The 19,911-nt window shown below is 38.0% G+C and overlaps 1 protein-coding gene across 1 annotated transcript; it reads right to left on the minus strand.

Moving 5' to 3' along the window:
• Positions 1 to 1,580: 1,580 nt before the first annotated feature.
• LOC108681277 (glycine-rich cell wall structural protein 1.8-like) lies at positions 1,581 to 19,565 on the minus strand. Its single transcript, XM_018170299.2, has 5 exons — positions 19,398 to 19,565; positions 6,389 to 6,917; positions 5,256 to 5,720; positions 4,562 to 4,864; positions 1,581 to 3,959 (listed from the first exon to the last, which is right to left on the minus strand). Exons 1-5 carry the CDS (start codon positions 19,410 to 19,412, stop codon positions 2,995 to 2,997), a joined length of 2,277 nt encoding a protein of 758 aa, XP_018025788.1. The 5' UTR covers positions 19,413 to 19,565; the 3' UTR covers positions 1,581 to 2,994.
• Positions 19,566 to 19,911: the final 346 nt, after the last annotated feature.

Consider the following 19,911-nt stretch of genomic DNA (forward strand, 5'->3'; position numbering starts at 1 on the left):
ATTGAGTTTTTTATGAGTGGAAAAAAACTGTTTGTGGGAATAGCAGTGATTATTTTCATTCCTGAACTGTTATGTGAAGTTGTATGTCACTTAGTCCGCATGGGCGCCTCTAAGCCAGCGGCATGCCACAGAATGTCTGTTATATTTAAACTTGTTCAATCCATTAATTTGATTTGAATCAACTAAGAAATTCAACTCACAGCGATAATTGTCGTAAACTAGATCTAGTAGTTTCTGTTTTGCCCTAAAAATAGAATTCTTGTGAAAATGCTTAATAATTGCTAGTTGCTACAGATGATCATTTTAACCACCGTAAATTGAGTTAGCTTCCTTTTGTTTAAAGCCAATGCGCCAATAAAGTATGCTTGGTTGTACGAGAATATCGTCGATTTGAGAATGAATGAGATTGTCAAAAAACTGCCGTGCTGGGAAGTGAAATGGGATAGATTCAGTCTAAATATTGTATCCATATTTTGCAGGCATCGTAAGAAAAGCTATTCGCTAGAAAAGCATTGAAGAATTGAAGTCCACGTTCGTCTTTCTAGAGCCTTAAAGACCGTAAGTTAAAAAACCTGCGAATTTACCCCGTGTCATGTTAATTACCGTGATCAGCCAGTTTGGAAACTAGGCCAGTAACCTAGCAGTAGTTAATTACCATTAGCCGTCAGCCTGTATGTAAAGCTGTCAGTAACTTAGTACTCTAGCAGTAGCCTGCTTCTGCCAGATCCTCATAAGATCATTTTTGTTATTGCTAATATTGAATACCGTAATTGAATCTGTCGGAATCATTTGTGGTCGGCTACATGTGATCGCTCTACCTTTCATTATTGCCCACTCCGTTCTATGTGCCTTATAAGTTGCTATAAGCTATGTATTCAGTTAGGGTCATGAGACAGACCGATGAGATTAATTAGATTAAGTAGAGTACGAGCCTGAAATTAGGCAGCTCCCTTCTGGAGCTGTGTTCATAAAATCAATTATCATGATATATGATCATGGTCTTTGTATTTCGATTTAAAGCAGCTCCCTTCTGGAGCTGCGTCTATTAGACTTATTATCATTCTAGGATCTCTGTTTCTTGTATGTCCACACTCTTTTAGAATCCTGTGCGTGTAGGTTTTGACGCCGAAATATAAGGAAACAAGGATCAAGTCTGCCGACTTATTACCCCCTTATTAAATCGTGCGTCACAAAGCTCCCGGACTAACATAATTACTCCGAGAGCGGAACAAAAATTTTACGAAAGGAACTGAAGTGGAGAGGACGGCCGGTGACCTGACTGAACATGTGAATACACGTAGTGGCTGAGAACGGACCGCGACTGGCATATGCCCGGCATGTGTCAAGCAGTATAATGTGCATCAAGCCTAATGTTGCATTAAATCATCTATTTTAGTAATTTTCACCTTCTTATGAACTTGTCGTTCATTTGCTTCATTTTTATTAATGAGGTCTTCTCTGTCTGTTTATTTTTTTCTGAAACGTTTCCTTGTTTGCCGAAAGTTTTATTTCTTCAACCTAGCATCTGTAAGGTCTACTGGTGCAGTACGATGGCGAAAATGCAATGAAAATACCACCATAGATAAAAACTTCTTTTAACATTTCATGACAGTTATAAACTTATAACAAACAACAACATTCACAAACAACCTGCGGGAATGACAGCTTTTCTAATACACTCAGAGGACGAGGACACTTAAGAATCTTCCACAAAACAAACAGAAACTTTTAGACGATCGCAACATGAAACAATAAAATATGTTAATCATTAACAAAAACACAAAAATAAATTCTTCAGAGAGTTGGTCAATAAAAATCTGAGATAATTTGAATGGATCAAAATCATATTGTCTTACATTGGAACAAAAAAAATGGAGCTGAATTGAATTGAGTGCAGCAAATCAACATTAATTAAAAGTAAGCCCGTTTCGCTCGGTCCTATCTGCCGTGAAAATGCGGCATACGACTAATTAACAGCATGAACAACCGGTGGTGCATAGCATGAGCTATTTAAATCAGTTATATTTAATAAATTAATCGTTAATGCTCCTTGTGATACTGGTTAACTTTGTCATTGTTCTCCTTACGTGCGCGGCAAAAAGGTACTACAACCGTAATATTATGTAATTTCATGACTTATTTTTTTGATGGGAATTCTTATATGTTAAATGATTTAATAGAGAATAAAAGCATATAAAAATGTTCTTATACGGAGAATTTTTTTTCGTAAAGAATCGACAACTTCTGTGGGTCGTCCAGAAAAATGTCCACCTGCGTACAGCTTTAGCGTTTGTGCGATTTGAAAAGGTATGATAATTAATAATATAAATTCGTGCAATCGATTACAAGTAAAATAATGAATGACTATTAACGGTTATTAAATCGATTTGAAATTTACGGGAATTTCACGAATCGAAATAACCTTAACATCATGAACGGCACTGTTCAATGAAATAACATTATTAGATACGTAAACCTAGAAACCTGTGCCACTGGTAAAAACTCTCTTAGCACCGCCACGCAAGCTGTCAACAACCAAATCAAAACGTTGGTGATTAGAGTGAAATTTTTTTCAAGTAGAAAGAAAAGTACCTGATATATTATATATACAGGGGCGAAAAATTTTCAATGGACTATTTTTCCAACGCTTTGCACTATAAATCTAATAACAATCAATCTCTAGGTCTAAGATTACGCAAATTATATGATCAACTCATCAAAAATCAATGAATTTTTTAATATTCTCATTATTATCATTTATTTATTTTTGATGAGCCTTTCTACTCCACTTGAAATTCATTGATGAAGCAATTTTTTTATGGCACAAACAGCCGGAGAAAAATAAACCTAAATTTACAACAAAAGAAATTATTTTTTCATTAATCAATTTAGATGGAGTCCTCCCTCCTACCTCAAATGGCGTGCAACTTCTATTAAGACTAAGCCATTAAAAGCTATGAAAATGAATTAACAATGCTGATATGCACTCCACAATTAATGAGATGAATAAGATGAAACAAGGCTTCCGTCCTGGCCTTTTGTGAAGCTGTCGAAACCTCCTTTAACGTGAGTCTGGGCGGCACCATGTCCAACGGACACGTCGCCTCCACTGTGCACAACGCTTGTGCTGACCGCTGGGGCGCCGTATGAGACAGATGGCGTTCCGTACGAAATGGACGGTGGTCCGTAAGAGATGGACGGCTTACCAACACTGACAGACGATACGGAGTGCGATACTGCTGGCACTCCGTAAGAACTAGTCGGAGATTTGATGGCAGCGGCAGAAGATTTGAAAGAACCTCCTAGAGGTGAGCCAAGAGAGCCCTTTCCATGACTGAATCCACTTTCAAAACCTTTACTGAAGTCTCCGGTGACGCCTTTGCTGAAACCAGAGCTGAAACCACTACCCTTGCCGAAACCACTACTGAAACCACTGCCTAGACCGCTGCTGAAGCCACTACTGAGGCCACTACTGAACCCGCTGCTAAGTCCCTTACCATGTCCAATGCCACTGCTGACGATTCCAGAACTGATGCCAGAGCCGACAATGCTACCGCCTCCATATCCTGAAGTAATACCAGTGCTCCCGAGGCCTAGTCCTAGTCCTCCAAAGCCACCACCAAGTCCACCTAATCCAGCTCCACCGTAGCCACCGCCAAGCCCACCTAATCCAGCTCCACCGTAGCCACCGACAAGTCCACCGCCTCCAAGTCCCCCAAACCCAAGGCCGTAACCTGAAGACAAACCGTGACCTAGCCCGTATCCCCCTCCAAAAGATCCGTAGCCACCGCGGAAACCACTACCGTAACTGGATGCTAGACCGCTGAAAGATCCCGGCAGACCGTAACCGGGAACAGGACCGTAAGGTACTTGGTAGCCCTTAGCCTTGTTCATGTAGAGTGGATTCTGGACGACCACGATGGGGTCGTTTTGAACTCCCGCAGCTTCATCGTCGTAGACTAAAAAAAATAAAAGATTTTTTAGAGCTATGGACCAGAAGAGTTGAGTTTAACATGGCTAATGAATAATTTGGATAAACTGAAAACGATTAAAGAAGCGAATGAATAAAAAGCTGCTGTACGCAATGAATGAAACAAACATATTAAAAATGCGCAATGAATCAAATATCTAATAAATAAAAACTTTTGAATGAAGAAAAAGCTTAAAATAGACGCAATGAAAATTTTATATCGGTATATAGTTATGACTAAAATCATAAAATTTGTTTTGATAAAATTGAGCGCTTTTAAGGTCGTCAGTAAATTATTCAGTGTTAACTATATGTTGAAAATTTCCATGCTTTTTCGAACAAGTCCGATAACAACTTGGTTGATCTGTTCACATCAATACCAGGAAGGCATAGTCAATGAGAATGCCATAGGAATTGTAATAAGAATGAATGAATTGTAACAAGAGAATGAATTATAATAAGTACAATAGTGCGGAATTTTTCCCCTTTAAAATAGCTTTACACATCTTTGGCATTGCATCGAAATTTGTAAAACTGTAAAAAACCCACATGTTTGAAATTTTACGCAGATAAAAATTTCTCAGAACTTACAGTATCCGGCTACTCCTTTGAAGGCCTTATCGAAGCCACCCTTGATGGTGTCCATGCCTGACTTGAGTCCCTTGGACATCTTGCTGCCAAGGCCCTCGTCGTAGTAGTCGTAGTCGTAGTCATTGCCCAGGGACACAACAACCTGCGGAGGAATGCCGTACCCTTTGGAGACGGGCGCCGCAGCTACAGGGGCGACAGGCGCGACAGGGGCGGCCGCTTGTGTGGCCACGATAGGTCGCGCTAATCTGTAGGGCGCGCTGCCGTACGCTGCTGCCACGATGGGCCGAGCTACCGCCACGTTGCCTGATCAACAGAAATAATCTTTGGGATGGAATTGGGTGAGGTTGAGGACAAATGACTCGTGAGATTAAGTATAAATAAAGGAATACGCTAATATTAACAATTTGTTACGAAGGTGGATGCATCAATCAAACGCAGCGAGATATTGATTGGAATAAATTCAAATTGGTTTGAATTTTATATATATATTTTTCTAAATCTTCATTAGTGAACATTATGGAAACAAAACTACTATATTTTATCGAAACAGGAAGTAAGCAAGAACTAACATCCCGGACTTGCCGAATGTAATTTAGGAAATCTTCTGTCAAGTCATTCCAATCATTAAAATTTTAATCTACGAGTATAAAAACATGAATGACTAAATTTTCTAGCGCTTCCGCTCAATTCTCACTTCCGTATCCTCCGAGGCCATAACTGCTGCCGATTCCGAGACCACTTCCAAGACCGTAACTGCTGCCGATTCCGAGACCACTTCCAAGACCGTAACTGCTGCCGACACCAAGACCACTTCCAAGACCGTAACTGCTGCCGACACCAAGACCACTTCCAAGACCGTAACTGCTGCCGACACCGATACCCTTTCCAAGACCGTAGCTGCCAAGTCCGTAACTGCTACCGATGCCGAGTCCACTTCCGAGGCCGTAAGCGCCTCCGTAAGTTCCACTAGATGCGAGAGCATATGCACCGCCGTAAGATCCTCCAAGGCCGCCATAAGCGCCGCCGTAAGATCCTCCAAGGCCGCCGTAACCCAGCGCGTGGCGAGCCGTAATTGGAGCAGCTTGGATTACGGTGGGTGCGCTGGCGTAGCCGTCACCGCCGTAGTCGTCGTAGGAGTTGTAGGACATGTAGTCGGAGACTGCGGGTAAGGAGCGGTTACAATGAACTAGGTTTTCATCTACGGCAGTAAAATTTTTGTTTTGTTAATTAAGGTAATTCTTGACGATTCAAATGGTGGCATTATAATGTTATTGTCATATTATTGTTATCAATAATTGAGTGGCCAAATATAAATTTATGTAAATAATGAGCTACCAAATTATAAAATAAACAATGAGTGACAAAATTTGTTCATACATGCGCCTGAAAAAAATCACGATGTCTATGATTAACAAGTAAGCGAAATGGACTATGCCATACATTAAAAAATTTTGCTATTATCTCATTGCCAATAAATGCAGGTTAACCTCGCTTATGGCAATATTTGCTTGCATTTTTTGAAAAAGATCATTGATGAAAAGAAAAAAAAAATTAAAATTTAGAATATATTACAAGCAATAATGTAGCAGGAAAATCAGTATAATTTTCAGTGGAAGATGAATCCCGATTCATACACAGTAAATTGAGTAAAAAGAATGACTGCACTGCGCTCGTCTGGCTAGTTACATTTGATGCAGTTTAAATACTGAAATCGAACCAAATATCCAATTTTAATTGTTTTTCATTCTTGTCTATCAGTCTGATAGATGGATTGCCAACACCAATTCAAATCTATATAATAATATTATCATTTATACGAGTACTCACAAAATTGTCCCACGGACTTGATGCCTTTCTCCATCCGGCCGAATAATCCGCCGCCGCCCTTTCCTCCTCCCTTTCCTTTGCCACCATAATCGTAGTCGTACCCGTAGTCGTATCCTCCGTAGTCCAAACCGTAGTCATCGTAATAGTAATCCCCACCCTTGCCTTTACCGCCGCCTCCTTTACCACCGCCTAGTCCTCCTTTCCCACCGCCTAGTCCTCCTTTTCCTTTGCCTCCTCCACCGCCGCCTCTTACTGTTTTCACGTACAGAATTTGGGGCTGTTGACCGTATCCGTATCCTGCGGCATATCCTCCGCCGTATCCTAAACCGCCATAACCACCGGCCCCATAAATTGGCTGGTACGGTCCTTGGTCAAATTGTGGTCCGTGGTAAGCATGCAGAGGGGCCACTTGAGCACCGAAAGGGTCATACCCTCCAGCCCCGAGGAAATTATGAGGTTGCGGACCAACGGGGTACGAGCCTTTGCTATCCCCTGCTGTAGCCAGCGCTGCTATGCAGCTCAGCAACACCTGCGAAATACGCAATATTAAAAAATTGCTGTTTATTTAAACGAAAGTTTGAATGAAAGATTCACGAAATGAAAACTATTAATTGAAGAAGGCGAAAAATACAATACTATCGGAGTGGAGCTATTTTTGTCAATAGACAATAGATAATTAACAAAATTTGAAAATTCAAAGAAATACGCAGTCAAGAGGGCATCTTTCTTGGTTTAATCTGGCATTTTCGTTGAGAATCATAATATTGTAGTTTAGTTTAGTATCCCGTTGTGTGCAATCTAATTCTCGTGTTTACTACATACGTATATATTGAGAGGGCATTTTCTTCACCTGATGTACTAATTTTGGCATGCGAGTTCATTACGTCTGGTGTTTTGTTTTCTTGGCACCCTAATCTTTGCTTTAGTCAATTGCATAAATTTCTTGCAGATTTGTCTTACAAACATCACCAACAGTGTTTTAGCGGCTTATTTTAAACGTCAATGAAAGTCTTCTGGAGAAACAAAAAACTTTACTGGAAAGTGCAAGCTAATCAATTGGTCCCGACATTTTATGTTGAGTTCTTCAATGGTGAGAAACGTACTAATAATTCCATGAATGTTCACCGGTAGTCAAAAGTTCATCTGCCCGAGTTTTCTAAGACATAAAAAAGTTGAGTGCTCGGCCATGCCTTTCTCTGCAGCAGGAACCTCATTGTTAACTTTCACCAAGTCCTAAAAAACTCCTGGACCCAAAACAACATATCAGGCTTAAGAAAAACTGGTCTATTTATCCAGGAGAAGTCAAAGGTATACCACTACATCAAGAGCATCGCGCACTTTCCATTCCTATTCAGGATATACGCAACTCACATACGGTCTACAGCCGTCCAATAGAGGTGGACACTTGAGGTTATAGGCATGAATATTAAAATTACTAGATTTCTTAAATCGCAGGTTTATCAGGAAATTAAAAGCAAAGAAAACAGCCAGAATATTAACCATTTCTTAAGAATAAAAACGTTTCGCAGTCCAGTTCCATCGTCATTTCAAAATTTATAAGCATGATAATTTGTATCAGCCTGATGCTGTCATTACTTCATTTTGAGTTGCAAAGTTGCGTGTCAAGCTTTTTCACTGAAATCAACCATACCGATCTTCTGCGGTCGGCACGATTTTCAACCCAAATATTTGGAGACCCAAAGATGGATTTCTTCCTTACTTTCTTGTTGCCAAGAATTAATCCGCCATACATGACATCATTCAATCATCCTTCAATCTTACCTCAAGACAGAAACTAGAGGTAAAAGTCAATCTTAAACGTTTGACGTTTATGAAATCAAATTGAGTTATAGTGATACTTCTGAACTGCATCCGTCGAATGGGGAGAATTATTAATTTTATTGTTACTTTGTAGCATTGCATCCGATTTTAATCAACTTCCTGGCAACCTAAATATTTTCTAATATTTTTTTGTATATCTGGAACCCTATCAGCCTGAGGGGTCGCTTAACGAACGAAGTTGAAAAGCACGAACGGATATTTTACATAATTATTTAGTAGTTTTTCAAGATGTCACATCCGCACATTATCTACCTACACTCGTTCGTAATAAATCAAATTCATCCACTACTCAAAATAATACACTTTTAAGAAGAATTTAGCCATTCTATGTTAATTTTATTTTTATGTGTACAGTAAATTGAATAACTTCGATTTTGATTTCTTGAGCCTCAAGTAGAATAGGATTTGCTATAATTCTGCCAGCACTGAATGCGTATGATCCTGGGACCTATTGTTTCAAATTAACGTAATTCAACTTTTTCATCTCAGCGGAATGCTGTGAGCAAATTGGGCTACGAAATTCACAATTCTAACATATGACTGCGATGTTTCATCATTCCATCATAGTTCGAAATAATAATTTTTCTGCGTTTTCTCTTGTTAAAGATGTCTTTTAAGGAATTATATTATAATCGCGTGTTTTCCAAGTGCAGCCTTTCACGACATTATTTATTTTGCATCTGTTTGTCTTTTTACCAACAAAAAATTTTCATCCGATTATTCCTTGATAGAAAAGACTCCTTGATGCATTCCTATCACACGACAATAAAAATTTCTCCATTAAGGAGCAACTAACGCCATCTGTTGTGGTACACAGCAGATAATAGTCAGAGCAAGAATTGTCACTCAGCCTGCTGCTTATGATTCAGCCTTGCGGGCGCAATTCTACTTAGCCGACGCCTAGTTTTAGAAATTGATCGAAAAAAACCTTGCTGGTTACAGCTGTCCAAGAAGAAAGATTTGCTCACACGAGTTTCGTCTGTAAAGGGCACAATGCGGTGAACCAAGGCAATGTGGCGTGCTTGGTATTTGGAAGCTTTCGCCAAATACTTCGATTTTACTTTCCATGAGAGCTTCCTTCTCTGATTGCCTGCCAGTCGCGATGACTGCTTAGAAAAAGGAGATTTAAATTTTTACATTTATTGTGACATTCTGAAGGGAAAATGAAATGTGAATGGAAAATTTCTGTTTTAGCATTCAATTTTGAACATAATGTTTTCCTTACATTGGATTAAGAAACATAAATCATAAGTATGTGTGTACATATAAATGAAATCCAATGCAGATATGCAGAAAGAATTGTATAAACAAACTCAGAAGTTAAATCATTCAACAAAGGGAATGAAGATTTCTTAATTTTCCAGTCACGTTTTCTTTCCCTCATAAAGTGTTTAATTTATTAAGAAAATTATTTATTTCCAGGCTTAACTGTATAGGGATCCATTCTGTAACTGGTCTTAACTGTATATGCTAACAATTTCGACTTGGTGAATCGTCCAGTCCTTCCATCCAACAAACGCATCTGTGCAATGTGATGGAGTATTGCTGCCATTCAAAGTTATGCCTAAATTCCTATGCCCATGTATATTTAGGAATAACTTGGCTGTATAATAATGTAATAATGGCTGTAATTAAAGCCCATGTTTAATTACAGCCGTGTTCCACATAACAGAACCTTTCTGTAAACATTCCCTCTGAAGAAATATACTGCATGGGACAGAGAAAGAAGAACGCCGGATATTGGATCCAAAATTTATTTATATGTGGAGTTGTACGTGTGGGGATAATTGTAGGATCCACACTAAAAAATATGGCGAACATGTAAGGTTTATTGACGAAAACCTGTTCAAAATCAATACAGAAATGAGCGATTTGAGTCTCAGAGATGTTAAATTTCAGTTCCATTTTACCATGTCCGGTTTTGAGTACCCGTAATTGAGATACAGTGTATAAAACAGAGGCTCGAATGAGTTAAATTTGATCGAAAAATTGTATAACAATGGAGTAGAACAGCTGCTTTGTCTCGTTTATGTTTATTTGCTCAGAAAAATCGGAAAGTCATGCAAAAAGAGTCGGTGGAAGTTTTGAGATGCCTCAGAAAAGGAGTCATGATCGATCATTATTTTCTCTGCGTTGCAGTTTCTAACGCCTCTGCAAATTCACTCAAGCTGTCGCAGCTGCCATGTCTTTCCTTCATTCTTCCTAAAATATCATTAAGATCGAAATTATTAGACTTCGTTGATCACTATATATTAATCATATATTACTATTCGTTAGTCATAATAGACTTTCCACATATTATTATTTATTCTAATATATGGCTTAAATTAGATGTAGTACGTCGAAACTGGGAAAAGTGGCAGTATAGTTTACGCAAGGTGGTACAAGAATTCAAACACCGGTAAATTTCACTTGATCGTAATTCTGCTGGCGATGAAACCTATTCTGGCAACTCGAGTGATTTTTAGTTTTCTGATGTGTTCCTGTACAAATTTATTTGCATGATTAAAAAAATAATTCATGTTCGGGATAAATTTGATGAAAATGTCAACTGATATCATATTTGCACCATTGACATGCAAAAAATATTAAAAGTGTACGCATTTAATGCCGTGACGAAACAAAATATAAAAATAAATTAATATTTATTCTTCATTGCATTGTTGGCCCCTGGCAAGTGAAGCTTGATGATTTAGTTTCAAGAGGAAATGAGATGGAAGATAATTAAATGGTTGTACTAAGGTAAATCTAATTCAGACGAGACAAGGAGCTTAATCATTGTACTGTCAAATTTGCCTCGATACCGCTGACACCTCAAGCTCGGTTTTTATTTCTATTTTATAAACACGGAACCACAGCGCCGGAAAGCACAACTTATTTCTAATATTGAGGCGTTAGGGATGACTCAACAAGGTAGCCATCGTGAAGTGTTTGACCGCAGGGAATAGAATGATCGGTTTTCCCGGCCTTCCTTGCTTGCGCCGGCGAGACTTTCCTAACCCAAGCTTTACCGAGGTGACTTCACTTCCGCCCTATGATCTCGTTTGGAATTCTATGAAAAACATGATCAACAGATTTGTACCCCCACACAGATTAAATCACGCATGTTGGATGTAATACATAGCATCTATTAGAATATTTTCAATCGAGGAGTCAAAAATAGTACGAACATGGAAAGATCATTATATGATAAATTTTTGTCGAAATTTTCTAATTCCACACCTTTTGCGAGCTATTAACACAGTTGGCTGCTAATATCTTTTATAATAATTCACTCTAAAGACAATTCCTCTGCAATGGTGAGTTTCTTAACCTATTCATGCTGATTCCTTTAATTTATCTTCTATAAGGTTGATAGCAGAAGCGGTGGAAGGTTAAAGCAAAACTGTGCAAGGGGAAAGGCATCGTTTGCACTTCACTTCAGCCATTGAGCAACAAGCGCCGGTAGCAGAAGCCGTCGACGCAACATGGCATAATCCTCGTCCGCAAGCCTTTGTTCTGTAACGCTTCGCATTTTACGTTACTTTTCAGTGCACACAATACACGTTTTATTACTGGGATCCTGTACGTCGGGATATTCTACTTATAACATTTTCTGCAAATGTTACATTAATCTCATATCTAAGATTTGCACGCCTGATGTCGCGGTACGTCTTTAACGCAATCAATTATTTAAAATATTGAAGGTATTTCCTTTTAAGTCAGAGTTTTTGTTTCTATTTGTTAGCTGTGGATGTTATTTACTGTTGCTACTCCAACCAATCATTCGACATTGCATTTTCTCCATAAGTTGATTTAAACTGCGTAAGTAAAACTTTGATATGCATTTAATGAGGAGGTAACTAATTGGGGAATTTATATTGCCCAAAATCAGTTCATGATTTACTTTATCAGAGCATAATACTGCAACAAAATTCCCGTAACAAAATTTCATACAAAGAAACAATTTACGTGTGTCGAGATATTATGACTGAAACAATACTAATTGACTAATAGTCTTCAGATCAACTATTATTCTCAACCATCAAGTATTTGTTTTTAAATAACACACAAAAATTGACGAGCGAATATTCTTTCTGTTTACAATATGGTGATTGGCAACAGATGCCAGGAGATTTAGTTACGGCAGAAGCTGTTATTTTCTCCATCGCATTCGTTCGTTACTTTCCCTCGATGGAACTTCGCTCAGCAAGTGTCAGCTCCTACCAGTTTCTGATAATGCAGAATGGTTATTTTTTATCCTCTTGTTTCGGGTATTAATTTTTGTCTTGGCCATAGAGAAGTTAAAATTTTTATCATTGATGAATATTTTCTAATTTATGTGCTACCCATGATTGTGTGTTATTATTTTTGCCCGAAAATTGTAAGTTTTTGCTGCATAATCAAATGCAAGGATGTATATAAAGCAATCTCATAAATCGAATGATATCTAATTTTAGTCTAGAATTGTCCGTTATTGTTTGAAATAAATTGGGAAAACTTAATATTTTCTTGTTGAAAAATGAAATGCTGACATATCATTAGTATTTCATAACAAGAACATGGATATAATAATTTCAATGCAATGTGATCTAGCATTAAAAATTTTAATTCGGCCTCAATTTCAGATTCCGCTCTGAAGTTCAAATAAAGTCTGCTTAAAGCTTTCAGTACCTGCAGTCAAACGATATATAAAAAAAGAGCCAGGCTGCGATTTTTATCATCTAACAATGGAATTGCAGGAAAAGCGCAACAAACGCATCATCTCAATCACCGTCTGCTCCCAAGCCTTGCTCTTATATCCGAAAACTTTCACCGACCTCGAATAATTTGGTCCTGCGAGTCTCCGGAAATTCTTCTTTAACAGATGAAGGAAAAACATCACAGGTCATCACAAGGCTAATGGAAATATCGTGATTACAACAGGATTTCCGTGGAATATTTTTATATTATATTAATATCGTTAAATTAAAGCGGATGGCCAGCTAAAATTGGAAAAGAATTTTGACTTGAAAGCAGGAACCGTCGGAAGCCATCGACATTAAAAAAAAGTCGCGCCAATAGTTCGAACGCTTTGCGTGACTCAAACTCAATCGAATGAACGGAATCCCACTGACTTGAAAATTCTAACCAAATGCATATACACATTCTACGCCTTTTTACGTGCATAATCGAGCGCCATTGATGTAGCCAGTTTTTGCTTGCTCTGTTAGCGTTCGTCTCGTTCAGGTGATGAGTAATGAAAAAATCTGCCGCCTCGCTTGTTCACTTTCTTCGCGAAGAGCCTGTGGCCGTGCAGGTATGATGCAGTGAAAGTGAATCTCGTGTAACTGCTTCAGGGCTACACAATAAGATGCCGACATGAACCAGAGCCCTGCCCTGCGTTTTAACTCGAGCATAGAGCGCCTGATGAATCACAAGAGGCCGCGGGATTAGCAGTCTGCGGTGCTTTGTGAATTGAAGACACGAGGATCGCGTGCGGCTCAACCGTGTAAATTGTAACCCTCAATCATCGTCGGGCGGTGGCTGCTTGTCGTGCGGGCCAATTGAAGGAAACCGTCACACGTGGCACTTAGCGTCGCTAAAGTTTTTTAATTACACCACTCTTTAGCAGGTCACAAATTACACTAAAAAATAATATTAATGATATATACTGGCCGGTTGATTGGTAGATTTTTAACAACCAGACAATTTTATAGATCTCATGCATGTACCATTCAAGACATACTCCATACATGCTCGGACGTAAGCACAATAGCTAAATTTTCAACACATTAAACTGAAAATATGCAGCTGGAGTGCCAAGTAAAATATTTCCAAATGCCAATAATTTCAAATGAATGTTAGATAAATTTAAGTGATTAAATTCTTATAAAGTCGATTAAATGCAATATTTTGTTTGGCCGTCACCATATACACCGAATTGAATCGTGTTCAAAAATATCATCAGTTTCGCAACAGCAAAATCAGTTGGCTCGTATTTAGCTGTTCAAAAATCAGAATAGCGTGTTTTCCATTTTAATTGTCATCTAAACTCGATTTTCGATAGGAATTTTTAGCTCTTGAGAGAAAACTTGCTGCGTAAATCGTCATACATTAATTGGAAATTTTCGTTTACAATTCTGGTGTGAAAATGGGATTGCCAGCGTGCCTGTGCTCTGATCTTTTAAATAATACTCGCTAACTATTGTAGATGTCGCTAACGTTGTCATAGCCCCCAAGCACCAGGCCTTCAATAAAAAGAAGATATATCATGAGAACAAAAGTGAACTAAAAGTTTCTAGCGGGAACGAAACAGCTTTGTATTAATTATGCTTTAACCCAGCCTGTAAACCGTAGGTGTAACATGTATTACATGGTCTTTAGCGACGAGCGGCGAGGTAAGTGCAGTATCTGCTGAATGGCGACTTGAGAGCCATTGCCGGAAATTAATTACCATCTAATTAACAGTATTCGTGTAATCTGTGGGGGAGGGCACGTACAATTAACACGTGTTAGCTACTGAGACTATTCAAAGCTAAAAATTTATGGATTGTCGCTTCAATTAATATAAGTTAAAAAATTCGCGCTAATGAGTTCAGAGAAATTCTAAACTGGGCAAATTTTATGACAGACCTTCAGACCATCATTTAGAAATCTATGAATTCAATTATTACAGCAAGATTGGTTATTCGTTGGCTTCAATTATGCACCCATGAATTGAATTTTTTCTTCCCAATATTACAATGTTCGCAGTTACGGTTCTTCATTCATGCTGAGTCAATCCCCTATTCTTTTCATTATATTCGCACTTATGTTCACTACGGAGATAGTGTGAGTAAAACATACCTTAAGTGGTTGCGAGTCCGAAGAACCAAAAGTACCTCGAATGAGATAATCATTTAAGGATATCGCTTACCATATGGACAGGAAAAAAAATCTTCTCGACAAGCGTCATATCTTCTCGACAAGCGACCGATTGAAAGCTAGTCAATGAAGCTTCTCAATTGGCAATGACTTTTTGTCGATTGTTAGAATTGAACATAATATAATGAGAGATCTAACATATATAGTTGTCATCAACTGGATCAAATTTCGTTGACATAAATTATTGGATTAATCAGTTCTTAAATTAAATTCAGCAACGTAGCCCACCCACATGCACTGGAGAAATTGAGTTCGAAGCTTCACGCTAGAAAATTGCTTGCTTGCATCCTTTAAGATATTACTTTCTAGCTACTATGCGCGTTTGGCGTCATTCGTTCCATGATTGCGAAAGGTAAAAATCTCTCTGCATTTTAATTACTTAGTGTCTCGAACTCCGCTATTCAGTTTCTTAAAATAGCTTACCCGCATCCGCGAATAAGATAACACGAGAGTTGACATTTTCAACCTCAGTCGATGTCGACAGGTGCAGAAGTTACATGTGCGCTATGCAATCACTTGTCAGCATCCGTATGACAGCATCAACATACGATGTGCTGCTGTCGCTTGCATTTATATCACTCAGCTTCAGCTTTCTTTCTTATCTCACAGAGACGGAAACCAGATAATGTAGGGAAAGAGAGTTCCGCTAATGTAGCTGTGATAAAGTCCCCATTGACATGCACTACGGCCGTATTCAAAGTTTTCACCGCAGTGTTGCCCGAGTTCACAGCACGAGTTCACAGCACGAGTTCACCGCACGAGTTTCTAGTTCTTCGCAAGAGTTGCTCCTGGATTTTGGTTTAACACGTTTAGTGCGGCACGATTCATCGTTGGGTTACTGTGTCTTTTTTTCCGGACAAAGTCCGCGATTCAGTTCTTTTTATTGCGTTGTCCGGCAAAAATTTGTGATTTTTGGTACTTCCTTATTAATTTTAAAAAATACGAATCAACGAAAAATTATTTTTTTTTTGCGCTGGAACCTACAAATTTACTCGTAAATATTGAATAAAAGGCTTTTTTTTGTCCGCTGACTTGGCCGCTTTTAGGCCATCTGGCATCAATGGTGGGTCGTGCTGCACTAAACGTGTAAACTGCTCCAAACTGGACTCGTTAGCTGCAATGAATGGGCGTAGTTGATTTACCCGATGTGATGATACTGTAGTTAAATTGTTGATAATTATTTTAGTTAGGAGTCAAATAAGATCGCACACGATTAGGCAACAGATCAAAATAGGCATGGAGCACATTAGACAATAGTCATCAAGTGAAAAATTTTCATTCATTTGAAAATTCTCATTGAAATTTTTAGCTACCTTTCTTGAGTGCGTTAAACTCACAATTATCAGACATGAATTATAAACATTTGCACCTGTCTGCATTTGTTTCTCCACCCTTCTGAATCGAAATACATATATGATCATAGGTCATACACTGTTAGAAAATAGAATTTTAATCAAAACCTCAAAATGCTAATCAACTCTCCATTTCCATATAATGCGTGCAACCTAGCCATTTAAATATATGGTCCTGCTGCTTCGGGAGGGGCAGGTTACTGGGCTAATCTTGCCACTAGACCAGTTTTTTGGTCAGAAAGAAAGCTCTGTTCAATTTAGTCGCAGCTCAAACTCTACAATGTGCGACATTTTTTGCGCGCGTTCTCCGGAACTGGGAGAAGTCCGTTATTATTTTCAGTGGGAAAATTATTTTCTAGTTTCACGTTTAGCTAAGAAAAATTAAATTCCTTTTTAGCATTAGAATCAGTAGAAAATTTTAATGATATGGATAAATGTCGTTATTATTGATGGATATAAAGTTTTTTAATGGCGAAACTAAACTAACACACTTTTGAGCACCAATAATCAAAAGACCGTCTTAAAAATTTTTCAGAACGCGGCCTCAGAACTTTTCTTTACGCATTTAGTTGAGATGCTCTCGTCCGCATTTCAAATGAAATCTAGAAGTTAATTATCGATGTATTTCTTGGTAAACTATATCTCACGATTTTTCCTTACTCGTTCTGTAAAAATCTCAGTTAAAAAGTTGACTGTTCGCATTTTTACTGTTAGGTTCCTCCAAATATGATATATGCTTAATAGAAGGCAGATGACATCTGCTAGAAAATTATCATTAAATTGCGGCAATTTATCATTAGTGCGATTCAATTCCTTCAGTATTTATTTGTCAGATGATTTAAACCTTCCAATAATTTCACCATTTTCAACTAATTGTGAAGCTGGACTAGTAATTTTTTCACACTCATATTGCACAAATTAAGTCAATAGTTATTTGTTTGGTTGTCGGTAGCTGACATGAGCGTTCGTAGGAATAATATTCCGGTATCTCAAATTCATTGCAAGTTGATTCCTGAGTTGAATAATGAAAAGATTAAAGTGCGCATGGAGGAGAAAGTTGCACAAATTTCCCTCGATGGCTGTCAGAGATTTTACATGCCACGCCCATGGATCAAGTAACATTACGATAAAGCTTCTTCAAACGAAAATTCCTGCTTCCGCTGTGGATTGTTTATTTAAATGAAAGAGAAACAAAATAATATTCGAATGCTAAAAAACTATTGAAGCCTTGTACTATTCTGATTGTTCCGATTGTATATTAAGGAAAGATGGAAATTCCGACCAGCCATTTAATTTCTATGCGATTTGGCTTGGAATTACATAGAGCAATGTTTGTGATCGAAGTCTGCTTCCCGCTGCATATTCGACATAAATTATGCATTAAAGTTTTATTTCCACGAATGGATTGTTCATTGATCCGATTGAATTAAATAAAAAAAAATTATAAAATTTTCAATAAGCCAGCTACCCACTTGTCTAAAAGCAATCCAGTAATTTTCAAAATGGACTACAATCAGCCGTTCAAGCCAGAACGGGAGATCAACTTAACAATTCGAAAGAATTTTCCTATCACACATCATTTTTCCTCTCTTTATTCTTAAAAAAGATTGCAGTTTTCCCCAGTGAAACTTAAATCTTAGTTCATTTTTTAGAAGCGGCGGAGCTTAAATCGTACGACGACTGCACGAACTTAAGGCGAGGACCGGAACAAACTGGCAGACCGAAGCTCCTGTTCCGCATGCCCGCACACGCTTCTATTGCGTTCTATGCTTTCCCGTTATATATTTTACATGGGCTCTGCCCGAGACTCAAGATGGCTATCTTGCTTGACGAGAGAAAACGAAGAGACGGAAAAGTTTTACTTATGTAGAGAAAATAATTGCTCGACTTGGACGGTATGAGAAAAGAGAATGACAGAGAATTGTGGCTTTCTCAATTCTGTTAATAACATAACTATTAATGTAGAAGCAACAGGAGACAAATCTAAGAGTATTAGACACTTGAGGAGTACTTTTGATGTGAGTTCACATATGCATAAGCATGACCATTAGACTGCAAGTATGAGACTATTGTGCATGAGAGTGAACTCGTCGGACGGTAACATGTGATTGCTTCACTGCACCATTCACAATATAGACATGAAGAAGAATTGTTTCTGAGATTTTAGCGTCTATATTGAGAAACTGTGATAGAAACTTTTATTTTATTTGTTTTTATAATGTTGCTTTCTTAATTATAATTAAAAATTACAATTTAGGTATAATAATAATTTGTTTGTTGTAAATTAACATTTCAAAAACATAAAATCCTTTCGTTCATTGATAAACATTTGTGCGTGCGCTACTGCTGATAACTCCCTCTCACCTGCGTACGTGGAGTGCATCCATATTGTCCAGCAATTGATTTAACTAAAACAATGAATACAAGGAACGACTTAAAAATGTTCGCAGAGCTGTGATGCAATGCATAATATGTGTAAGAATATGCATAATGTTGAGAAAAAATTGAGAAATACGATTACAAATTTCATTCCAATCGTTAACTTGAAAGTTATAAACTTTGCCAGTTATTTGTTTGGAATTACTTACATGTTTAAAAAATGCAAATAATTGTTAGGATAATATATCATAGGACCTGAATCACGTCAATTAAAACATAACAATTGAAGTAATTCTCGCGCTAATTAAAAACACTCAAAATACCCTTTTGTTGAACTTGTCATCATATATCATATAAACTCTAAATTTGAATCCCAAATTCAAGTCTCATCCAAAATCCTAGCATAACAAATTTAAGAGAAATTCAGGTTGTTATTAAGTTTTTCTATCTTTTTCGCAACATGCATATGTGTAAGGCTTTAATTAATGTCAGAGAAAGAACTGACATTAAATTCCCAAACTAATTGCTAGTCTCTTATTGCTCATACTAACCAGGCGCGCTGCCATGTCTCGACGTAGGCACGTTGTAGAGTCCAAGAGGTGCGGTCAGTTGTTGTAGCCTCTGAACCTAACAGAACACTGAGGCAATCACGAGCAGTAGTGAAGGTGTGTTACCCTCACGGTGGCTGAACACTGACAGAACCAAGCAACTCAGGGCAAACTCTACGAGCTCTGCCACCAGTCGTGGAGAAAGTAAAAGTTCTCTTCCTTAATAGTAACGATAGGCGGTCGAGGTGATGATGAAGAAGGAGGTAATCTGCCGGACATAGAACGACGCATAATTCAAGGCCTAATTAAAGATAGGTTGCAGATGCTGAAAATTTTATTTACGTTACACTATTTTTCACGGATCTCATAGCGCGATTTAAGCTTTTCATATTACCAGGGAGGAGTAATGGTGAAAAATGTCATATATCGGCCGTGAATCGTGGTGTAATTAACTGTCAGTAAAATGAATTGAAGGTTTGTCACATTATTGTCGTTTAGGTTTATTGTAAAATTTTTC

The sequence above is a fragment of the Hyalella azteca genome, unplaced genomic scaffold (genome assembly GCF_000764305.2).
Source record: "Hyalella azteca isolate HAZT.00-mixed unplaced genomic scaffold, Hazt_2.0.2 contig2748, whole genome shotgun sequence".
In the NCBI taxonomy this organism is placed as follows: domain Eukaryota; kingdom Metazoa; phylum Arthropoda; class Malacostraca; order Amphipoda; family Hyalellidae; genus Hyalella; species Hyalella azteca.

Bases quoted from the DNA above. Each gene is read 5' to 3' on its own strand.
- LOC108681277 (XM_018170299.2), bottom strand. The intron at 4,865-5,255 runs GTGAGAATTGAG...TCTGTTGATCAG, and splicing joins TGGCCTCGGAGGATACGGAA to GCAACGTGGCGGTAGCTCGG. The intron at 3,960-4,561 runs GTAAGTTCTGAG...TATTTTTTTTAG, and splicing joins CAAAGGAGTAGCCGGATACT to TCTACGACGATGAAGCTGCG.